Below are 22,213 nucleotides of genomic sequence, written 5' to 3' on the forward strand. Positions count from 1 at the left end.
ACTTCCAAATAATCCATAGATCAAAAAAGAAACCTATAGGACAAATAACAATACAAATTATTTTGAACTGTATGGCAAGGAAAACAGAACATACCCAAATTTATTGAATAAAGCTAGGACAATGTGTAGAAAGAAATGTAGAGCATTAAGTGTGTATATTGAAAAAAAAAGAATGGAATGAAATAAATGATCTAGGCACCTACCTTAAGAAGTTAGAGAAGAGTAATCAGAGAATCAAAGTAATCAGAGGAAGAAAATAAAGAGCAGGAGTCAATAAGATAGAAAATGGACAAAATAGAGAAAATGAATGAAACAAACAGTTGTTTCATGAAAAGTATCAATAAAGTTGATAAACCTCTAGCTAGACTAATCGAGGAAAAAAACCTATTTCCAATATAAAAAATGAGAGAAAGGACATCATTACAGATGATACCGAGATAAAGGAATATTATGAACAACTTAATGGCAACTAACTTGACAACCTGGATGAAATGAACAAATTCCATAAAAGACATAAACTATTACAGCTCACTCCATAAACAGTAAATACATTAAATAGACCTATATATATTAAACAAATTGACTTTGTAGTTAACAATCTTCTCCCAAAGACAACTCAAGGTCCATTTGGCTTCAGTTGTTAATTCTAAAAAACATCTGAGGAAGAAGCAATGCCAAATTCTACACAAAGAGTTTACAGATTAGGGAACCTGCCCCAATTTTATAAGACCAGTACTACTCTGATACACAGATCAACCAAAAACATAAAGAAAGCAATACCTATGGAACATAGACACAAAAATTATTTATAAAATTCTAGAAAATCTAGTTTAGCAATATATAGAAAGGATCATACATCACAACAATGATGTTTAGCTCAGAAATTCAAGGTTGTTTTAACATTCACAAATCAATAAATGTAACTCATGATATTAATAGGCTAAACAAAAATGATGCAATCATCATAGATTCAGAAACAGCATTTCATTAGACAATTCAAGATAGAAACTATTAGCAAATTAGGAGTAGAATGGACTTTCTTCAACCTGATAAAAGACATCTACAAAAAAAGAACTACTGCTAATGGTGAAAAGTGAATGCTTTCCCTGAGACACATGAACAAGGTAAGGATTTCCATTCTAATTTCTTCTAGGCAACACTGTACTAGAGGTCCTAGCTGGTGCAATAAGCACGAAAAAGAAGTTAAAAAAAAATACAGATAGGAAAGCAAGAAGTAAAACTGTCCCTAATCCAAGAAGATATAATCATTTATGCAGAAAATCCTAGTAATCTACACAAGAAACCTACAAGAACTAAGTGACTTAGCAAGATTGCAGAATCTCGCTTACATATAAAAAAAAAAAAGTCAACTGTCTTTCCAAAGCAATGGATAATAAATGTACACTAAATTTGGGCTGCTTGAAGAAGAACAGGATATTTGCGTGATTTCAAAGTGCCTTCACACAGGTTGCTTATTAGTTACATCTAACAGGGAAAGCATAGTAACTTTATAGTGGAGAAAATGAAAAACATCTTGACCTGGTGATCAAAATTTCTATTATCAACAAGGGGCAGATAGACCTCAATGCTCCCTGATCTGAAATCCTGAGAAGGACACAAGAGCAGTTAGGTAGTTTTCTGACTAGGGACGCATAACCTGAATCTTTCCATGAGGAAACATAAGAAAAACTCAAATTGGGGAATATTCTATAAAATAACTGGTCTCTATTCTCCAAATAACACAATGTCATGAAAGAAAAGGTTGAGGAACTGTTCCAAATTAAGGTAGTCTAAAGAGACAAGACAACTAAATGCAATACATGATCCTGGACCAGATCCAGAACTAGAGAGGGAAAAGAGATGCAAAAACATTATTGGGACAATTTTTGAAAGTGGGTTATGGATGGTAGATTAAATATAAATATTGAATAGATGTTAAATTCCTGAATTTGGTAATTCTACTGTGGTCACGTAAGAGAATATTCTTATTTGTAGGCTATACCTCGTGAAACACTAAAGAGTAAAGAAGTATGACATGTGCAAATTACTCTCCAGTGGTTCAGGAATATAACAATGTGTTTATATATATGTACAGACATATACAGAGATGGATATAATATGAAAAAATGTTGTAAATTAATGAACCTGTTCAAAGGGTATTCAGAAGTTCTCTGTTATGTTTATGCAACTTCTCCGTAAGCTGGAAATTCTTTCAAAACAAAAAAAGATAAAGAAACTTCTCCAAGATTCATAATTCCCAGAATAAGGTTCACCTGTGTCTTTATTTCTTTTTCTCACTTAGTGGAATGTTGATAAGAGTGGGCTTTTCCATGTTTCTATTATCATCCCAATTAATGACATGAGTTTTCTATATTAAACATCAACCCATGAAGAGTGCAGGGGCAGATGGGAAACTGTTGAAAGAACAGAGCCTTACAGTTTCTCTTTGTCACTTGGGCAACTTCCTTCATATCTATGAGCCTTAGGGTCTTTGTGTAAAAATGGGAATAAGTAATAATATACCAACTTCACAGGGATGCTGTGAGAATTACAGTAAGAAAAAGTATAAATACATAGTGTAAAAAGTATATTAAAAAGTACATACATAATGTTCAGGCAATGCTGGGCCTCTGCTTCATGCCCTCAGATACTTTCAATCTCCCTCAAAATCCTCACCATGACCTCCAATGTCTCACCTAATCTGGCCTCTCGTTCTCTGATCTCACCACTCTCCTTCTCCCATTTCATCTAGTCCCTCTGTTCTTAGTGCCATTCTGCAAGCATTCTCTGCCTCAAGGTCTTTGCAGTTCTGTTCGCCTGTCTCGACCACCCTTAGCCCAGGCACACACAAGGCTCCTCCCCCCTCCACTACAGCTCTCTACTCAAAAGACAGATGTCTTATCAGTGAAGCTTTCCCCCTACTGACAAAACAGTAAACACACTTAATTCCTATTCTCTGCCTCTTTCCCTGATTTATTTTTCTTTTCAGGGCTTATCACACACAACCCACTATATAGGTCCATTTACTAATTGTCTGTGTCCTCTTAAAATGTCAGCTATATGATTGTAAGGACTTTTATTTATTCAGCACTGTATAGCACATAAATAAGTGCTTGCCACATAACACTCTCAGTATTTGTGGAATGAATGAATGAACAGAAGTAAATCTTGCACATATCTGGTACCTGCACAGTCAATGCTTCACAGAAATCATCTTAAGTCCATTTAATGAGAATGTTTTTTTCTCTGTTGACACCTGTCATTATTAAATATCCCCACTGCTTCTAAATGAATCTAAACGCACTGGATTTCACCGTAGTCTTTCAGATCACTGGCGATTATTTAATATGTAACCAAATCAGGCTTGCAGTTCACTGAGTCACAATTTTGAAGAAGGAAAGGAGGGAGGGAAGAAATATCCCTCACATAGACATCTGAATATTTGCTCATTTCTTTCTTAGTGGTTCCACCTAATTATCAAGACAGGGTAACTCCCCAGTAAAGTTGGATTTTCTTTCTTACCGAAGTTACAGATAATTGGCAGCTGTTCACTCACTTCTAAATATAAAATAGCACCCTCACATTTCAAATGCCACATCCTCTTACTCCAGAAAAGCAGAGCACATCTCAAAAATTCAGCGATCGTATCTGATGGGCAGTGACACCAATAGACGGTCTTCTGTCAACACCCAGGCTGACAAATGACAATCAATATCCCACTGCCACATGGGGCCCTCCGAGTCACAGCCAGCTTGTTCCTCACTTGCCACTACCTTCCTGCAGCTGTAGGTTCCAGCCTGCATCACGACCTGCCCTGACAGATCCAGAATGAGGGGTCAGCTGTATGGCTTGCTCCATGTCCAGGGCCAGAAAAATCAGACAGGCAGCCAACTCCCCGGGGACTTTCACTGAGTTTGAAAGCTACTATTCAATTAAACCATGGACGACCACCAATTTGCAAACATACGCATTTGCAGTCCTTTTGGTGCTGGGATTCACTTTCAGCAGAGATCAAGAGACACATGAACTCCAGAATTAGGAAGATGTCATGAGGCATCCTTGGCAAAATCCTCAAGTCAGAAACTCCTGTTATCAATTATTTTTCCTTCTTACAGAGGAATGAGACTAATAAATTATAGCCAGTGCTCTAAAGCATGGTGAGCCCAGGTCTTGGTGCTCATTCTTAAAGTACAGATGACACACTGAACCAACTAAGAATTCATTATATGAGAATTAGTCCTATCCAAAGGGCTTCTTATTTAGAAACTTTTTTCCCTGCTTTTTCTATTGGTATAAACGGATTAAGAAGTATCTTAGTATTCTAAATTACTGAGCCCAAAGTCTCTGTCTCAAGAAATGTAATGGAAAGGATTAGTATACTCTCTCTACTTGTCACCTAAGTCAACAGAATGATGACAGGGACCTTGGTGTAGGATCAGCGCCCCGAGTACTAAGTGAGCCATGTTGGTTCTGGGCCTTATGACTATCCAAGCTATTTAAGATTATATCCTTCAGGTAGAGGGACAGAAGTAGTGTGGTAGTACATGGCAACTGCTTGGCCATTGGATGCGATACAGAATAAAATACATCCCAAGTTCTTTACACTTTGTCTATTGAAATCTCAAAATTTCCATTTCACTGCAATTTAAAGATTCAAAGATAAGTTTCAACCAGAAAACGAAGGCAGCCTCAACTTTGAGAGTCCCTAAACATGAAGTTCCCAGGCCTGCTAAGACTTTTGGTACCAACTCTGAACAGTACCATAAGCTTGAAACATGGATGTCATAGAAATGTGAATTCTATCTATAGTTTTCCAGTATGGTTTCCTTGAGCATTAAGTGCTCTGAGTGAGTACACATTAAAAGAAAGGTTTTCCATTCAGTCTTCTTGCTATGCAATTGCACCTTATTCTTTTCACTGGTTTCTTTCTTTCTTAAAACTAAATGTGTCATTACAGAAGGATGCACTGTGGTGTTGGAAACTTTAGATTTAAATCCTTGATCAGTAATTATTAGTGATATTACCTTAAGAAAGTGACTGATATTCTCTGAATCTCAGTTTCCTCATCAGTAACATGATCAATTAAATCCTTCCTCAAGTGGACAGTATATTAGATGAGACAATAGGTTTAACGTTTATAGTATAAAAAGTCAAAACAACATTTTGCTCTTAACTTGGTTATGCTGATCACATAGCCCAGAAAAAAATTTCCATTTATTAAAGCCTTGAATTACTGAAATCCATAAACTACCAAAAAATTATAAAACATTCCCATGCTGAGATAAGCCACATCCTGATTTTCATTACCAAAGATAGGAATTTCTTGTTTTATTAAAACTGACTCAACCATAACCCAATTAGAACTGCAGACTGTCAAACAATTATACACCAGGGCTTCCCTGGTGGCGCAGTGGTTGAGAGTCCGCCTGTCGACGCAGGGGACACGGGTCCGTGCCCCGGTCCGGCAAGATCCCACATGCCGCGGAGCGGCTGGGCCCGTGAGCCATGGCTGCTGAGCCTGAGCGTCCAGAGCCCGTGCTCCGCAACGGGAGAGGTCACAGCAGTGAGAGGCCCGCATACCACAAAAACAAACAAACAAAAACAATTATACACCAGTAAAATGAACAACCGCAAGAAATGGATAAATTCCTAGAAATGTACAATCTGCCAAGACTGAATCCGGAAGAAATAGAAAATATGAACAGACTGATGACCAGTAATGAAAATGAATCAGTAATTTAAAAACTCCCAACAAACAAAAGTCCAGAACCAAACAACTTCACAGGTATGCTCTACAGACATTTAAAGAAGACTTAACACTTATCCTTCTCTATTAAATAAACTCAAAAAATTAAAGAGAAATAAATGCTTCTGAACTCATTCTATGAGGCCAGTATTACTGTGATACTGAAACCAGACAAAGACACCAAAAACAAGAAAATTATAAGCCAATATCACTGATTAACATAGATGCAAAATCCTTGACAAAATATTAGCAAACCAAATTCAATAATACATTAAAAGGATCACACACTACAGTCAAGTGGAATTTATCCCAGGGATTCAAGGATGGTTCAATATCTGCAATTCAATCAACATGCTACACCACACTAACAAATTGAAAAATAAAAATCATACAGTAATCTCAATAGATACAGAAAAAGCTTTTAACAAAATTCAACTTCCATTTATGATAAAAACTCTCAACAAAGTAGATACAAAGGGAAAATACCTCAACGTAATAAAGGCCATATGTGACAAACCCACAGCCAACATCATACTCAGTGGTGAAAAGCTGAAAGCATTTTTTCTAAAGTCAGGAACAAGACAAGGATGCCCACTCTCTCCACTTTTATTCAACTTAGTATTGGAAATCGTAGCCATCACAACCAGATAAGAAAAAGAAAAGGAATATGAATTGGAAAAGAAAAGGTAAAACTATCATTGTTCACAGAAGACATGATATTACATAGTGAAAATCCTGAAGATGCCACTAAAAAACTATTACAACTAATGAATGCATTCAGTAAAGTTGCAAGATACAAAATTAATATACAGAAATCTACTGCATGTCTATACTCTAATAACAAACTATCAGAAAGAGAAATTAAAAATACAATCCCATATTCAACTGCATTAAATAATAAAATACCTAGGAATAAATCTAACCAAAGAGGTTAAAGACTTGTACTCTCAAAACTATAACACACTGATGAAAGAAACTGAAGATGACACAAGCAAATGGAAAGATACACCATGCTCATGGCTTGGAAGAATTAATATTGTTAAAATAACCAAAGGCAATCCACAGATTCAGAGTAATCCCTGTCAAAATACCAGTGGCATTTTTCACAGAACTAAAACAAGTAATTTTTAAATTTGTATGGAAACATAAAAGACCCTGAATAGCCAAAGCAATCTTGAGGAAGAAGAACAAACTATACTACAGAGTTATAGTGATCAAAGCTACAGTGGCACAAAAACAAACACACAGTCAATGGAATAGAGAGCCCAGAAATGAACCCACGTTTATATGATCAAATATTATATGACAGAGGAGGCAAGAATTTACAATGGGGAAAGACAGCCTCTTCCATAAATGGTGTTGGGAAAACTGAACAGCTAAATGCAAAAGGATAAAACTGGACTACTTTCTTACACCATATACAAAAATAAATTCAAAATGGATTAAAGGCTTAAATGTAAGATCTGAAACCATAAAAGCCCTAAAAGAAAACACAAGCAGTACTCTCTCTGACAGCTTAGCAATATATATATATATATATTTTTTTTTTTGATGTGTTTCTTTAGGCAAGAGAAACAAGAGCAAAAATAAACAAATGGGACTATATCGAATTAAAAAGCTTTTGCTCAGCAAAGGAGACTATCAACAAAACAAAAGGCAGCCTACTAAATGGGAGAAGATATTTGCAAATGATATATATAAGGGGCTAATATCCAAACTGTACAAAGACCTCATACAACTCAACATCAAAAAAACAAACAAACAACCTGAGTAAAAAATGGACAGAGGCTCTGAATAGACATTTTTCCAAAAAAGACATACAGATGGCCAACAGACACATGACAAGATGCTCAACATCACTAATCATCAGGGAAATGTAACTCAAAACCACAATGAAATATCACCTCACACCTGTCAGGATAGCTATTGTCAAAAAGGAATAAATAACAAGTATTGGAGAGGATGTGGAGAAAAGGGAACCCATGTGCACTGTTGGTGGAATTGTAAATTGTTATAGCCATTGTGGAAAATAGTGTGGAGTTTCCTCAAAAAATTAAAAATAGGACTGCCATCTGATTCAGCAATTTCACTTCTGTGTATTTACTCCAAGAAAACAAAAAGACTAATTCAAAAAGGTACATGTACACCAATGTTTATTGCAGCATTATCTACAGTAGCCAAGAAACGGAAGCAGCTAAGTGTGCATTGATGCATGAAATGGATAAAGAAGATGCTGTATATATATACACTGGAATATTACTCAGCCATAAAAAATAAATCTTACAATTGTGACAACATGGATGGATTTAGAGGGTATTAGCTAAACGAAATAAGTCAGATGGAGAAAGACAAATACCATAATGATCTCACTTATATGTGGAATCTAAAAAACAAAACAAGTGAACAGAGAAAAAATGAAAACAGACTCACAGATACAGAGAAGAAATGAATGGTTGTCAGATGGGAGGCAGGTGGGAGGTGGGGTGAAACAGGCGAAGGGGATTAAGAGATATAACCTCCAGTGATAGAGTCACAGGTGTAGAAAACAAACTTACAGTTACCAGGTTGGGGGGGAGGGGGAAGTATAAATTGGGGGATTGGGATTGACATATATACACTACTACATATAAAATAGATAACTAATAAGGACCTACACAGGGAACTCTTCTCAATACTCTGTAATGACCTATATGGGAAAAGAATCTAAAGAATAGATATATGTATATGTACAACTGACTCATTTTGCTGTACAGCAGAAACTAACAACATTTTAAATCAACTATACTCCAATACAAATTTTTAAAAAAGAAAAGGAAAAATGCCACAGGGATATAATGTACAGCATAAGGAATATAGTCAACAATAGTGTAGTTACTTTTTATTTTCTGGCCACGCCTTACGGCTTTGCAGGATCTTAGTTCCCCGACCAGGGACTGAACCCAGGCCAAGCCAGTGGAAATGCTGAGTCCTAACCACTGGACTGCCAAGGAATTCCCAACAATGTTGTAGTAACTCTGTATGGTGACAGATGGTTACTAGACTTATCGTGGTAATCATTTCATAATGTAAGCAAACGTCAAATCACAGTGTAGTATACCTGAAACTAACATAATATGTCAACTATATTTCAATAAAAATAAACAAATGCACACACTATAAAGCCAAATGGGAAAAAAAAAAAAAAAAGCCAAATGGGGGGAAAAAAATTCCCCTATGCTCTTTTACAGTCAAGCTCCCCCTAACTCCCAGCCCCAGACAATCACTCATCACCTTTCTGCAACTATAGATTAACTATGCCTGTTCTAGAATTTTATATAAATGGAATTATACGATATGGACTCTTACATACCTGGTTTATATCGCTCGATTTAAAACTTTTGAGATTGAGTTGAGTTCACCATTCATTTCTGTTTATTAATAAGTAGCCTTCCCTTGTATAGATATGGCATAGTTTGTCCATTCACATGCTAATGAACAGCTATCTGAGTTGTTTCCAAATTTTGGCTATGGTAATAAAGCTGCTGTAAAAATTCCTGTACAGGTCTTTCGGCATACATAATGTTTTTCCTTCTCTTGGGTAAATATCTTGGCATGGATTTGTTGGGTCATAGGATAATGCATATTTAACTTTTTAAGAAAGTCCCATTTTTCTCTAGGTCTCACCCACAAAGAGAATGCTTGCCAGTAAGTTGTATATATGTAATAGCAATTGCTATGTCATGTTTTAGGATGAGCAGGAGGGGTACCTGCCTGCACCCCTTTGGGATGGGGGTGCAAAGCGGCTACAAATGCTAGAATGAAGGACAGCTTTTCTGTGAAGTAGAAGCACATATATTAGCAGTGAAATTCTTCCCGTTTTTTTCAGTCTCTTTACAGGTGTACTCTGGTTTTTCCCTGGAAGTAAAATGCCTGTTGCACTTTCTGCATGGGGATGAAGGAAGGGGGAGAGAGGCTGTAGAGAGCCTGCTAATAGCATCATCAGGTAGAGAGACATTTAGTTAAGCCCATCTGGCTCCCCCATCCTCACTGCTAGCCTCCATATCACTGTCTGATTGAGTCTGGAGCCCCTGGGGTTCTCTTTTATGGCAGCACCCACTCAGAGATTCTGAGCTGCCCCTTCTTCTCTGATCACCCATTTTCTAGGAATTTGTTGAACTTGCATTTCCTGATGGTCCTTCCTTCATTCTCTTCACTCTTGCTGTGTCTGTTATTTTACTGAGATGTCAGGAGAGAGGAGGAAAATGATTGTCTTTGGTATGTAGCCCTCACCCAGAAATCAATGGATCTGATTCAGCGCACTCACCTTCTACTAAATTTTGTGACTGACACTTCCCTAGCCAAGCTCATCAAAGACCCTGCCGCTTAATCCAGTGCACACCTTTACGTCTTTTCCTACTCACTCTCTGTAACATCTGGATAACCTTGCTCCTTTCTGAAGTGTGCTGTTGACTTCCACAGTACTACTCTCACTTGGTTTTCTCCTGCCTTTCTGGCTGTTGCTTTCAGTCTCATTTCCACACTTCCACACTTCCTGTTCTCTGCCCATAAATGTCGGTGGTTCCTTAAGGTGTCTCTTTAGGTCTTTGTTTTTTCTCACTCTATATATTCTCCCTAATCTTGCTGCCCAATGTGCTCTTCTAAACCCCATTCTTGCCGTGTTTGAACAGTCCCTTTCCTGAGAAGCCTTCCTCGACCCTCAAGGCTGAGGCAGGCGCCCTGACTAATGTCCCCACAGCACTTAAGAGACTCGTTCAGAACTTCTCATATTGCTTGCTCATGAATCTGTTGCCTCCTCCAACCTTAAGGTCTCTCAGAGTCCGAGGCTGTGTTTTTCATCCAGAGCAGCTCGCCTGGGATATGGATGGTGATCAATAAATATTTGCTGGACTGAACTGAGACAACAGATATTTTTAAATGCTTTGTGTTTTATACATGTTATTATCAGGAATAACAGTAAAATCTGCACTTTGAAGAAAAAATTTGCCAGAGAAAGATAAACCTCAAGTTAATCAGAGAAAAACAAATTCTTAATTGTGTAACATAAGTTAATGATGTTGTGCAGAAATTAATGATGCAGTGAATTAATTAATGACGCACATTTTCATGTGAAAATTATATCCTCTTTATTCCTTGGCACCTCTACAGAGCCAAAACCAATATAGATTTCACCCATCAAAAAAGTCTCATACCCATGTCCACAGCAGTATTATTCATGGGGGCCAAAAAGTGGAAGCAACCCAAGTGTCCATTGATGGATAAATGGATAGACAGGGTGTGCTATATGCATAGAATGAAATATTTTTCAGCCTTAAAAAGGAAAGAAATTCTGACACATGTGATAACATGGATAAAACATGAGGACATTACGCAAAGTGAAATAAGTCAGTCACAAGAGTACAGGTACTATAGAATTTCCTTTCTATAAGGTACCCTAGAGTAGTCAAAGTCACAGAAACAGAAAGTAGAATGGTGGATGCCAGGGCTGGTGGGGAGGCAGGGAATGGGGAGTTGCTGTTTAATGGGTGAAGAGTTTCAGTTCTGCAAGATGAAAAGAGTTACGGAGATGGATGGTTGAGAGTTGTACGACAATGTGATTGTACTTAATGCCACTGAATTGTACTCTTAAAATGCGTTAAGATGGTACATTTTAAATTATGCATATTTTACCACAATTACAAATAAAATTAAAAAGTCACACACACAAGGAATTGCAGGCTGTCATATCTGACCTACAAATATAGCCTTTTCTCTGTATCTGGGAGCCAGTTCTTGTGAAAGCAGGACTTCCTCATATTTATTTTACTATTAAAGATAAAACTCCCCCTCAGTACTCCAAAAATGTTTATTAAGTTGTTCTTGTTTGAATTTTAACATGGAGGTCCTACTAAGATGCTCACACAGACCTATCTATCAGAGCTTGCCTGAGAAATGCACCCTACAAGCTCCTTGGGTTCAGGCCTATCTTTCTTGGCTACTGGGACAAGTCTAACTGTGCTAAGGTAGTAATTTGTACTCACTGAGTCTGCTTCTAAATTATTTGTTGTTCATTGCTATCTGGATATCTAGCTTTATTTCTGCCTCAAGCCTATTTGAATTATTTCTGTCTATTGGATGTCTAGTCCCCTCTAACAAATGAAAAGTACTGAGAGGTTGGTATTCATCCTCATTTGGTATTGTCTGTCTACAGTTTCGGAGATATCTTAAATGACTAAAGCACCTACTTATCTATAACTTAGGTCTACATTTTACCAGGACTAGGGGCCTATCTCTACTGAACTGTTAAGAGGGTTGCCTGTGGAACATCCTGTACTACTGATATTATTTTTCTTAGCTGTAGAAGAAATTCTTTTTTTTTCTTTTTTTTTTGCTGTACGCGGGCGTCTCACTGCTGTGGCCTCTCCTGCCGCAGAGCACAGGCTCCGGACACGCAGGCCCAGCGGCCATGGCCCACGGGCCCAGCCACTCTGCGGCACGCGGGATCCCCCCGGACCAGGGCACGAACCCGCGCCCCCCGCATCGGCAGGCGGACCCCCAACCACTGAGCCACCAGAGAAGCCCTGTAGAAGAAATTCTAAAATGCCTTGTCCACGAATGTCTTTCCTGGAAAATATGTGTTTGTGTCTGATTTGATTTGACCTAGGAATGAAGTTTTCTGTACTATCGTTCTCTGGAGTTTATAAATGAGAAAATCTCCCTCCTCCTTACGAAGAAAAAGTTCTGGAAAATACTCCTCCATGTGTCTCTCTTTTTTAAATTTTTTAAAAAATAAATTTGTAGCTTTTTTTTTTTTGCCGTACACGGGCCTCTCACTGTTGTGGCCTCCCCCGTTGTGGAGCACAGGCTCCGGACGCGCAGGCTCAGCGGCCATGGCTCACGGGTCCAGCTGCTCCGCAGCCTGTGGGATCTTCCCGGACCAGGGCATGAACCCGTGTCCCCCGCATCGGCAGGTGGACTCCCAACCACTGCGCCACCAGGGAAGCCCTGTAGCATTTTTTTTCTTTAATAAGTTTGTAGTATTTCTTTTTTTAAAAATAAATTTGTAGCATTTCTTTCTTTCTTTCCTTCTTTTAATAAATCTGTCCATGGGTCTCTAGATGGGACTCAAATATGCCTTACTGGGTAGGCCATGAATGCCAGGCTTTCATCACTCTCCACCTGGGCTCTTTCTCAGGGTGCTGTATGCAGCAAGCAACCTTGAGGTATGAAGTAATATCTTCCTCTGGAACAAAGAGCAAGCCTGGTTACTGCCTGCTATTAAATAGAAGTTCCCCAAGCTCAGTGTTCCTCTCCTGTAATGCATCCCACTGCATGTGCAGGCACCCATCTTATCCTCCACATCTGTCTGGGGGATTTGGGGCTTAAAGAACTCAGAGAAAATATGCTCACACTTTGGCTACTGCTCTTTTCCTGAGAGTCTAAAATCGTCTTTTACCTCTGCACCAGGAGTCTTATGTCTTCTGTCAGCATTCATGGAATAGTGGCAACCTAACTTGTTAGTTTACAAATCAGATAAAATCCAATTAATATTGTTAAAATGACAATTCTCACCAAACTGATCAATCTCAATCACAATCAGACCAAGCACTTTTGTAGAAATTGACAACTTAATTATAAAATGTATATGTAAATGCAAAGGACCAAAAATACCTAGAACAATCTTGATAAAGGAGAACAAACTTAATGGACTTCAAGTGTTACTTTAAAGGTGATCCAGACAATGTGATACTGGCACAAAGATAATCAAGAGAACAGAATAGAGAGCTCTGAAGTAGACCAAGTCTATATACAATCATTTAACTTGCAAAAGTCTTTTCAACAAACAGGGCTAGAATAAATGGATATCCATATAGTCTAAAAATAATCTTTGGCTAAATACCTTACACCAAGTAAAAAATGATTAAGATTGACTGTATACCTAAAATATAAAATCTGAAGCTATAAAACTTATGAAAGGAAATATACAACAAAAGGATAAACTGGCATTCATCAAAATTTAAAATTTCTTCTCAACATATCATTAGGGAAATAAATAAGCAAGCTATAGACTAGAAGATAACACCCATTAATTACATATGTGATACATATCTGGTATCCTGGATATATAAAGAACAATTCCATAGATAAACAACCAGTTAGTAACAAGCAAATGATTTTAATTTATAACCATGTGAAAAACTGCTTAACATCATTAGGTATCAGGAAAACGTAAATTAAAACCACAATGAGATACAATTACACACCCACCAGAATGAAAAAACAACTTAAAAGACTGAGCGACCAAATGCTGGCAAAGATGTGGAGCAATCCGAACTCTCACACATTATTGGTGGGAGTGTAAAACGGTACGACTACTTTGGAAAAAATTCTGGCTATTTCTTATAAAACTAAGCACGTACTTATTCTATGCACCAGCAATTTTACTCCTAGATACTGATCCAACAGGAACGAGAAAATATATACGGTAAAAGAATATTCATCATAGCCAAATGTAAATGGTGATCTTCTACAGCTAAAGATATAAAGAAGGAACCACAACAAGATGGTAGGAGGGATGGAGATGTCGTACAGTCAAGACCCATACCCCCAGGTGGGTGACCCATAAACGGGGAGATAATTACATTGCAGAGGTTCTCCCCAAGGAGGGAGTGGCCTGAGCCCCACAATGGGATCCCCAGCCTGGGGGGTCCCACACCAGGAAGATGAGCCCCTAGAACATTTGGCTTTGAAGGCCACTGGGGCTTACTTTCGGGAGTTCCAAAAAGCTGTGGGAAACAGACTGCTCTCAAAGGGTGCACACAAAATCTCACACACTCTGGGACCCAAGGCAGAAGTGATAATTTGAAAGGAGCCTGGTTTAGACCCACCCACTGATCTTGGAGAGCCTCCCAGAGAGGCAGGAGGCAAATGGAGCTTACCCTGGGGACACAGACAGTGGTAGCAGCCATTTGGGGAGCTCACTGCACCACACGGGCACTGGTGCTGGTAGGCGCCATTCTGGAATCCTCCCTCTAGCTTATTAGTGCTGGGACGTGGCCCTGCCTACCAGCCTTTCAGCCTCAGTACTGGGATGCCTCAGGCCAAGCAACTAGCCAGGTGAACACGGCTGACCCACCAGCAGGCCCGCGGCCTTAAGACCCCCTGAGCCCACAGCTGTCCCTGTCCATCAGAGAGGCCAGGACCCGGGGCTGGATCCACACACCAGTGCGCTAGCACCAGCCCTGGGACCCCCAGGGCCCTATAGCCAGAGACACTGGGACCCAGCTCTGTCTACCAGTGAGCCGGCATGAGCCAGCAGTAGGCCCAGGACCTGGTCTTATCCACCATTGGGCGGATACCAGTCCCGGGTTCCTCTGGGCCCCAGCCCCACCTAGCAGCTGGCAGACACCAGCCCCAGGACCACTGAAGCCCTGCAGCCTGCCATACCAGGATTTAGTCTACCCACCAGCAGGCCAGCACTAGCTTCCAGACTCACAGGGCACTGCAGCCAGCCACCTGGTTCCCCCAGGCAATGAGCCAGCACTAGCTCTGGGGCCCCCTGGGCCTCAGCCTCACCCACCAGCAGGTCAACACCAGCTTTGGGACCCCCCAGATCCTACAGCCAGCCGCCTCATGACCCAGCCCCACCCACCAGCAGCCAGAAATCTTTCAGAGTGCCTTTGAGTCTTTTCTTAAAATACTTCTAGTTATACTTTAATTTACCTCCCTATTGCTAGACATTTGTTGTCCAGAGTCTAAAAATGCTCAGCAGGTGATTCAAAGACAAAAACAGGATGAAATCATTGACGCTCAAACTGAAAATCACATTTCGGCAAACTTCACCTTCAAGGAGAATCAACAACAGTGGTGAAGATCTGGACAATCCTTGGTGTCCTTTCCTGCAGCTTTGGATGAAGGAGAACCAAAGCAGGGTTGGGGGGCGGGGTATTAGAATACAAAAGTTCTCATGGTCTAGGGAAGGCTGACTGTTCTCTAGCCACCACATCAAGTTAAGCACCAGAACCAGTCCTAAATCATTCTATCAATGGATGGCAACTCACATCAGGAAACACGGTGCTGAAAGTCAACCAATCAGGAGATTTGCCTTTGGAAAAGCCAGGGGCTTGGAATAGACACAAAACTTACCAGCATGAGACTCAAACTTCAGCAAAGCACTGTGGTAGCCCAGAGAAATTAAGATGGACTCCTTCCCCACACAGCAACATTCAGTGTCTCTGTTGAGTGAGCATTTGAAGACACAGACACCATCAGCTATAAAAGGTGGGGAAAAAAAGGATTAGGAAAATCCATTTTGAGGACTATAAAAAGGTTCAGCCATTCCTGCATTTCTGTTTTCAAGGCTCCCCATTTCTATCTCCTTAATATAATGCCTCCTGGGACATAAGTGAACATGAGGATGAATGTAACCACGGTCAAAAAAACAATTCTTCGCATATGGCTTAACAAAGGGCTCAGAACTGACTCTTGTCTCTTGCCTTTGTGTCTATCGTTCCATTCCCTATAACCCTTTATTCCCCAAATCATTTTGTATCTCTTGACACCATCCTAGGAGAGATCAGGTAATGGTTTTCTGGGTGATTTTTGAGCACCTACTATGGGCCCAAGATATCACAACAAATCTTCACTGTATGTATCATCACTGCCAGTGTTCCTAGGTGAATACTAGGGAAAGAGTTTAGGTCCAATATGCTAATAAGTGGCAGAACTGGAATTCAAAGCCAGGCATTTGACTCCAACGCACGTTCTTCCTACCACAATGTGCAAGCAGGATAAAGAGGGAGATTCATTCTGCAACAGAACCCGTGGTAAGTGGCTGCGGTCTCATTAGATTCATCTATAGATAATTGGGAACTAACTCTCAATTCCTCTCTTTACAGGTTAGACAGGGCCTTTACCTTGGGCAGCTGTAGTATGGTAGAAAGAGCAATGAAACTTGCAGTTTTGCTTTCATCTTTGATGTTTACTAACATTGGAACTTCAATCACCCGATCATTTTGAGCCACATTTCTTCATTATGTAAAATAAAAATACTGATGCTTATTTTACAGGCTTTTTGTGAAGACTGAATAATAACAGTGAAATAATTTCTAAAATCCTATTAAAACAATAAAGGACTATCATCATTCCTCTCATTATAAAGTAGATCTTAGTTTCTATTCTTAATGTTCTCCTTTCTCCCTTACAAAATTAAATAGAATAGTTGTGTTAACTTAAAAACATAATTTTATATATAAAATTCTACTGTTACACACGAGCATATGTACATTCAAAACAGACACACAGAGTTAAAATGACCAAATATTTTCATCCATTATTTCACTCACAAGTGAGTATCTCCTGATGGAAACATTCACAAATTTTTTTCACAGAACATCTTGGCTGGTTAAATAGTGCAGATGTTTTGAAAACATTTTCCTGGCATAAAACATGATTACAGGTTTAGATATTACAGCCCAGTCAGTGTCTCAAAGGCCTAAGTGTCTCCTTGCAGGGAGGTAGCCATGAATGTAGATACAGAAGAAGAGTTTGGGGTCTTTTAAACAATATGGTTTTTTTTGAAATCAAAAGAAATATTTTCTTCAAGAAAGCAGGATTGCTAGCATTTACCAATTATTTCCTTTATGGTTTAGAAGTAGAATAAGAGAGAAGGAAGAAGGAATGAGGATTCTAGGCTTCTACAGTCCCTTGTACATACATGACTATTACAGTCTGTAAGCTCTTTGTGGGCAGGGGCAATTTTACTTTATTTTTGGAATCAGTATATTTTTTCCTCTGAATCAAAACCTAGCCCAGTACCTGGTACTTAGTATTTGCTAAATCAGTGAAAGCGTTTCTCAGTGTATTGATTGCATACCACCACAGAACAGGTAAAAGGCTTTATATTTTATCTGGTTCAATTCTCCAGATAGGCTGATAATTTTTTTTTATTATTGTTTGTTTTGTTGTAATTTGATTAGAATATAAGTTGAATACCTCCTTTTCCTACTTTTATAAATTGTAAAATTCCTGTCCATGTATCCTCCTTTCTCCATCCTCTTCTTTACCCTCTGTTTAAACATGGGTGGAGAATGTCTTTTTAAGTATACAACAAAATCCAGAAAGTACTGGTAATTACCCAAAAATTTAAAACCTACATATGGCAAAATTTTTTAAATACTTTAAGCCAACTTAAAAAGCAATGATAAACTAGGAAAAATATTTTCAACACACTTAACAAAGACTTAATATCCTCAATATACAATCAGCTGTAAGAAATAAGAAGTAATCAACCTACTGAAAATTTAGTAAGGGATTAATAGACAACTGGCACCTAGAAAAATGCTGATAACAAAAAAAAATCTGAAAAAATAATGAATCTCAGAAATAATCAAAGAAATATATGATAAAACAATGAGATCAAGCTTTTTATGTCTTAGTGTTAAGTTTTTAAAAATATAAAATGACAGTATCAAATGCTGGAGAGGGTGTGAGAACACAGTGAATGGCAGTTATTCACAATGTAAATTTCTATGCTCCTGGAATACAGTCTGCCCATATGCTTCAAAATTTAAAGCCTATGTACTCTTTGTTAGATATTCCACTCATAATAAAATTTTTTCTACGATGTACTTTATCAAGTGTGAATAAACATATATTCAAGGACATGCATCTTAGAGCTGTTTATTTAGCTATCAGATGTAAAGAGGCCCAGAGCCCATCACTTACATGGTTGCTTAAATCAGGCAGCTCCAAGTTAAGGCTGCCAAACAGCATGTGCAGTATTACTGTGGCAATTTAACGCTGTGTTTGTCTTTGGAGAAAGCTGTTTTGAAAGATATACATCAAAATGCCATCAGTGGTTTCCCCTGAACGGAGAGAATGTGGGAACATTTGTATTTTTCCCCTCATAAGGGTCCCCTCATAAACTACTGACCCTGCGCTCTAGAGCCCGCAAGCCACAACTACTGAGCCCACGTACCGCAACTACTGAAGCCACACACCTAGAGTCCATGCTCCTCAACAAGAGAAGCCACCACAATGAGAAGCCCACACAACACAACGAAAAGTGGCCCCTGCTCACTGCAACTAGAGAAAGCCTGTACGCAGCAACAAAGACCCAACCCAAAAATAAATAAAAATTAAAAGTAAAAATAATTTAAAAAATCATTCGTGGAAATGAATGTTTTATCATGTGTTTTATTTGCTAATCTTATATCTTCTTGTGTTGATTTCCTTTCTTGTCCTTTTACCATGTTAGTACAAAAAACAAACATTCTAAATGATTTCTGTTGACTAATATGGTCAAGATTAAATTGCAGCTATTCTAGGGAAGAGTGTATTAACCGAGAATTGTGTCTTTTTAGAGAATTTATATTAGAAAAATGAAGACATACGATAAAAAATTGTTTGAGGAATACATATAAATCCAAGACCAGGAGACACCATTACATTGGTGAAAAGTAAGGATGGTGTGGAGATCATTTCCACTGTACACTGAAGTAAGGTACAAGGCATCTATCTTTCTATCAAGCTGTTATTACTTGTAATAATAACAACATTTGCAGAGCACTCTGACTCCCTTTACAAACATCTCATTTCATCTTTTCAGTGATAATGGAAGGCTGGCTGCTTCTGTGTGTTCACTATCATTCTGCTTTTGAACTCTGCTTTCATTGACGACCCTCTTTGCTACTTTTTCGAAGGGCAAGGCCTGATCTCTTGGTAGCAGCAGAGTAACAAGCAGAGTAAGTTCATGTGCACAAAATTTATCGAACTTTAGAAAAGCCCAGAGCCTTGTTGTCTCCTACTTGAGGAAAAGCCACTTTCTCTACCAGAGGACTCTCAAAGAAAATCCATAATGATAGTGAATCCAGATGCCTTACTCTATCCTCCACCTCAGCCTATCTGACAAAACTTCCAAAGGCACACAAAGAAATCCAGGATCCAAACATTTTACGAGTGCATACAAGTAAACATGGACAGTGCATACAAGTAAACATGGAACGTGGCACCAGGTAAAGTCAAGAGAATTGTCCTTGTCTCCCTTAAACAGTATTTCTCTACTTTTCCACATATATACCTCCCTCTCCTTTCAGCCTATGCAAATGCAAAATCCAATCTCCACAGGAAAGCTACAACACTAGCAGATTAAGAATATTAGATATCAGGCATGGTCTAGAACAGATATTCTAAAATATATTTTTATACATAAATTCCTGGACCAAAGAGTACTCATGACCTAACAATATGTCATTATGCCAGTTCTTTGCTAAGTAAGCCTTTTAATATTTTGCTATCAAGAACTAGGAAGTTAGTCTACCTAAGGAATGTTTCCTAGACACATAACTAAAAATAGGACTGTACAGGCAGCACCTATAAAGATGGAATAAAGTATACAGACAACTACACAATTATTTTCAACAACTTTAACTACGGAAGATGAGTGTAAAGAAAAAAGGGCAGAATTATGGACCTCTAAGAAATCTAATATTAAAATTAGACATCAACGTTGAATAACACAATTTCTTAGGGGATGGGACACAGTAGTAATAAATGATATATTCATAGCTTTTTCCTCTCTTCTACCTGGTAAGGAGAATTTTGTATTTGAAAGATTAGATTCTAGGCTTTTGCTTGCTGGAGTAATGATTGTGAAGAAAAACTGAAAATGGATCGATTGATTCAGGTTGAAAGAGACTAAAAGTTAACAGCGGAAAAGAAATGAAGAGAATGGGAAGATCAGGAGAAGGAAGAAAGGGATCCGGAGGTGGTTCTAGAGTTGAGGACTGCGGTAGCTGTCATATGTGACAGACAGAGACAGAGAGAGAAAAGGGGCTTTTAAGACATCAGTCTCAGAATAACAATAATGAATACTATCACTACCAACTATGATTACTGAAAGAGATGTCTAATTGTTTTATTGTTGTTTTGCTTTGGCACTGGTTTGGTTTTGTAAATGTGCACCCCTTCCTCTACGTTTTGTTTTATAATTATGCTAAGTGTACACTGTCAACTCATACACCCATTACCCAGGAGTGTTCCCTTTCAGCCTTCATTTAATAACTACTTAATACTCCACACTAGTCCTGTGTGGATGCCTCTCTAGTCTTTCTGGTTGTCCAAAGTCATTCTCTAGTGGAACCTTAGGAAGGGCTCCCTGAAACAAATTCTTTAGTAGATTCCTTAGGAAGGGCCATGGGAATGACATTCTCTGAATTCTTACATGCAAATCACTATCTATGTCTTTTATATTTTTGAGGGTCAGTCCTTCTGGATATAAAATCACATTTTCTTTCTCTGAGGATCTTTAATGTTACTCCATTATCTTCCATCATATAGCATTACTGTCAAAAGTCTAATGATAAACTGATTTTCTTTCTCATAACAGATAATATGCTAATGTCTACATTCCTAAGGATTTTTTTTTCTCTTTCTTTATAAGGTCAGTAATTTTTACTAGAAAGTGCTTTATGCTGGGCATTCTAGGCCAATATAATATTTTCAGGTATGAAGTTTATTCTTTCGGTACATGTTTTCAATTATTTCATCAATATTTTCTCAATTGTAATTTTAGTATTTGTTTCTTTGTTCTAATATCTTCTTCAGAGACTCTTACGTATATGTTGCATCTTCTTTGCTTATGTTTACAATTTTCTTTTGAATTCTTCTTATGTGTTTTTATATTCCCTCTTACATTTTAAAAAATTTCCATTTTTCTCCTTTATTTGATGTAGTTTTTGTCGCTTCTATTGAGCCTTCATTTCTAAAATCATTATTTTTGGAAAGACTGGTCCAAGATGGCAGAGTAGAAGGATGTGTGCTCACTCCCTCTTGCAAGAGCAACGAAATCACAACTAACTCCTAAACAATCATCGACAGGAAGACAGTGGAACTCACCAAATAAGATACCCCACATCCAAAGACAAAGGAGAAGCTGCAATGAGACGGTAGGAGGGGCACAATCACAATAAAATCAAATCCCATAACTGCTGGGTGGGTGACTCACAAACTGGAGAACACTTATACCACAGAAGTCCACCCACTGGAGTGAAGGTTCTGAGCCCCACGTCAGGATTCCCAACCTGCGGGTCCAGCAACAGGAGGAGGAATTCCCAGAGAATCAGAATTTAAAGGCAAGAGGGATTTGACTGCAGGACTTCGACAGGACTGGGGGAAACAGAGACTCCACTCTTGGAGGGCACACACAAAGTGTGTGAGCATCGGGACCCAGGGGAAGGAGCAGTGACCCCAGGGGCGACTGAACCAGACCTACCTGCTAGTGCTGAAGGGTCTCCTGCAGAGGCAGGGGATGGCTGTGGCTCACCGCGGGGACAGGGACACTGGCAGTAGAGGTTCTGGGAGGTGCTCCTTGGCATGAGCCCTCCCAGAGTACATGATTAGCCCCACCAAAGAGCCTGTAGCCTCCTGTGCTGGGTCACCTCAGGCCAAACAACTGTGCTGGGTCACCTCAGGCCAAACAACAAGGAGGGA

At 38.8% G+C, this 22,213-nt stretch overlaps 1 protein-coding gene across 1 annotated transcript in view; it reads right to left on the bottom strand.

Annotated features, from left to right (window-relative positions):
* LOC116755002 (histone-arginine methyltransferase CARM1-like) overlaps window positions 1-22,213 on the bottom strand; it is a 172,896-nt gene that overhangs the window by 145,103 nt on the left and 5,580 nt on the right. The window contains exon 2 of the mRNA XM_032633879.1: window positions 15,869-15,994. Coding sequence (XP_032489770.1) covers window positions 15,869-15,994 — 126 coding nt within the window. The remainder of the gene's footprint in view (window positions 1-15,868; window positions 15,995-22,213) is intronic.

Source organism: Phocoena sinus, chromosome 6, assembly GCF_008692025.1.
Source record: "Phocoena sinus isolate mPhoSin1 chromosome 6, mPhoSin1.pri, whole genome shotgun sequence".
In the NCBI taxonomy this organism is placed as follows: Eukaryota; Metazoa; Chordata; class Mammalia; order Artiodactyla; family Phocoenidae; genus Phocoena; species Phocoena sinus.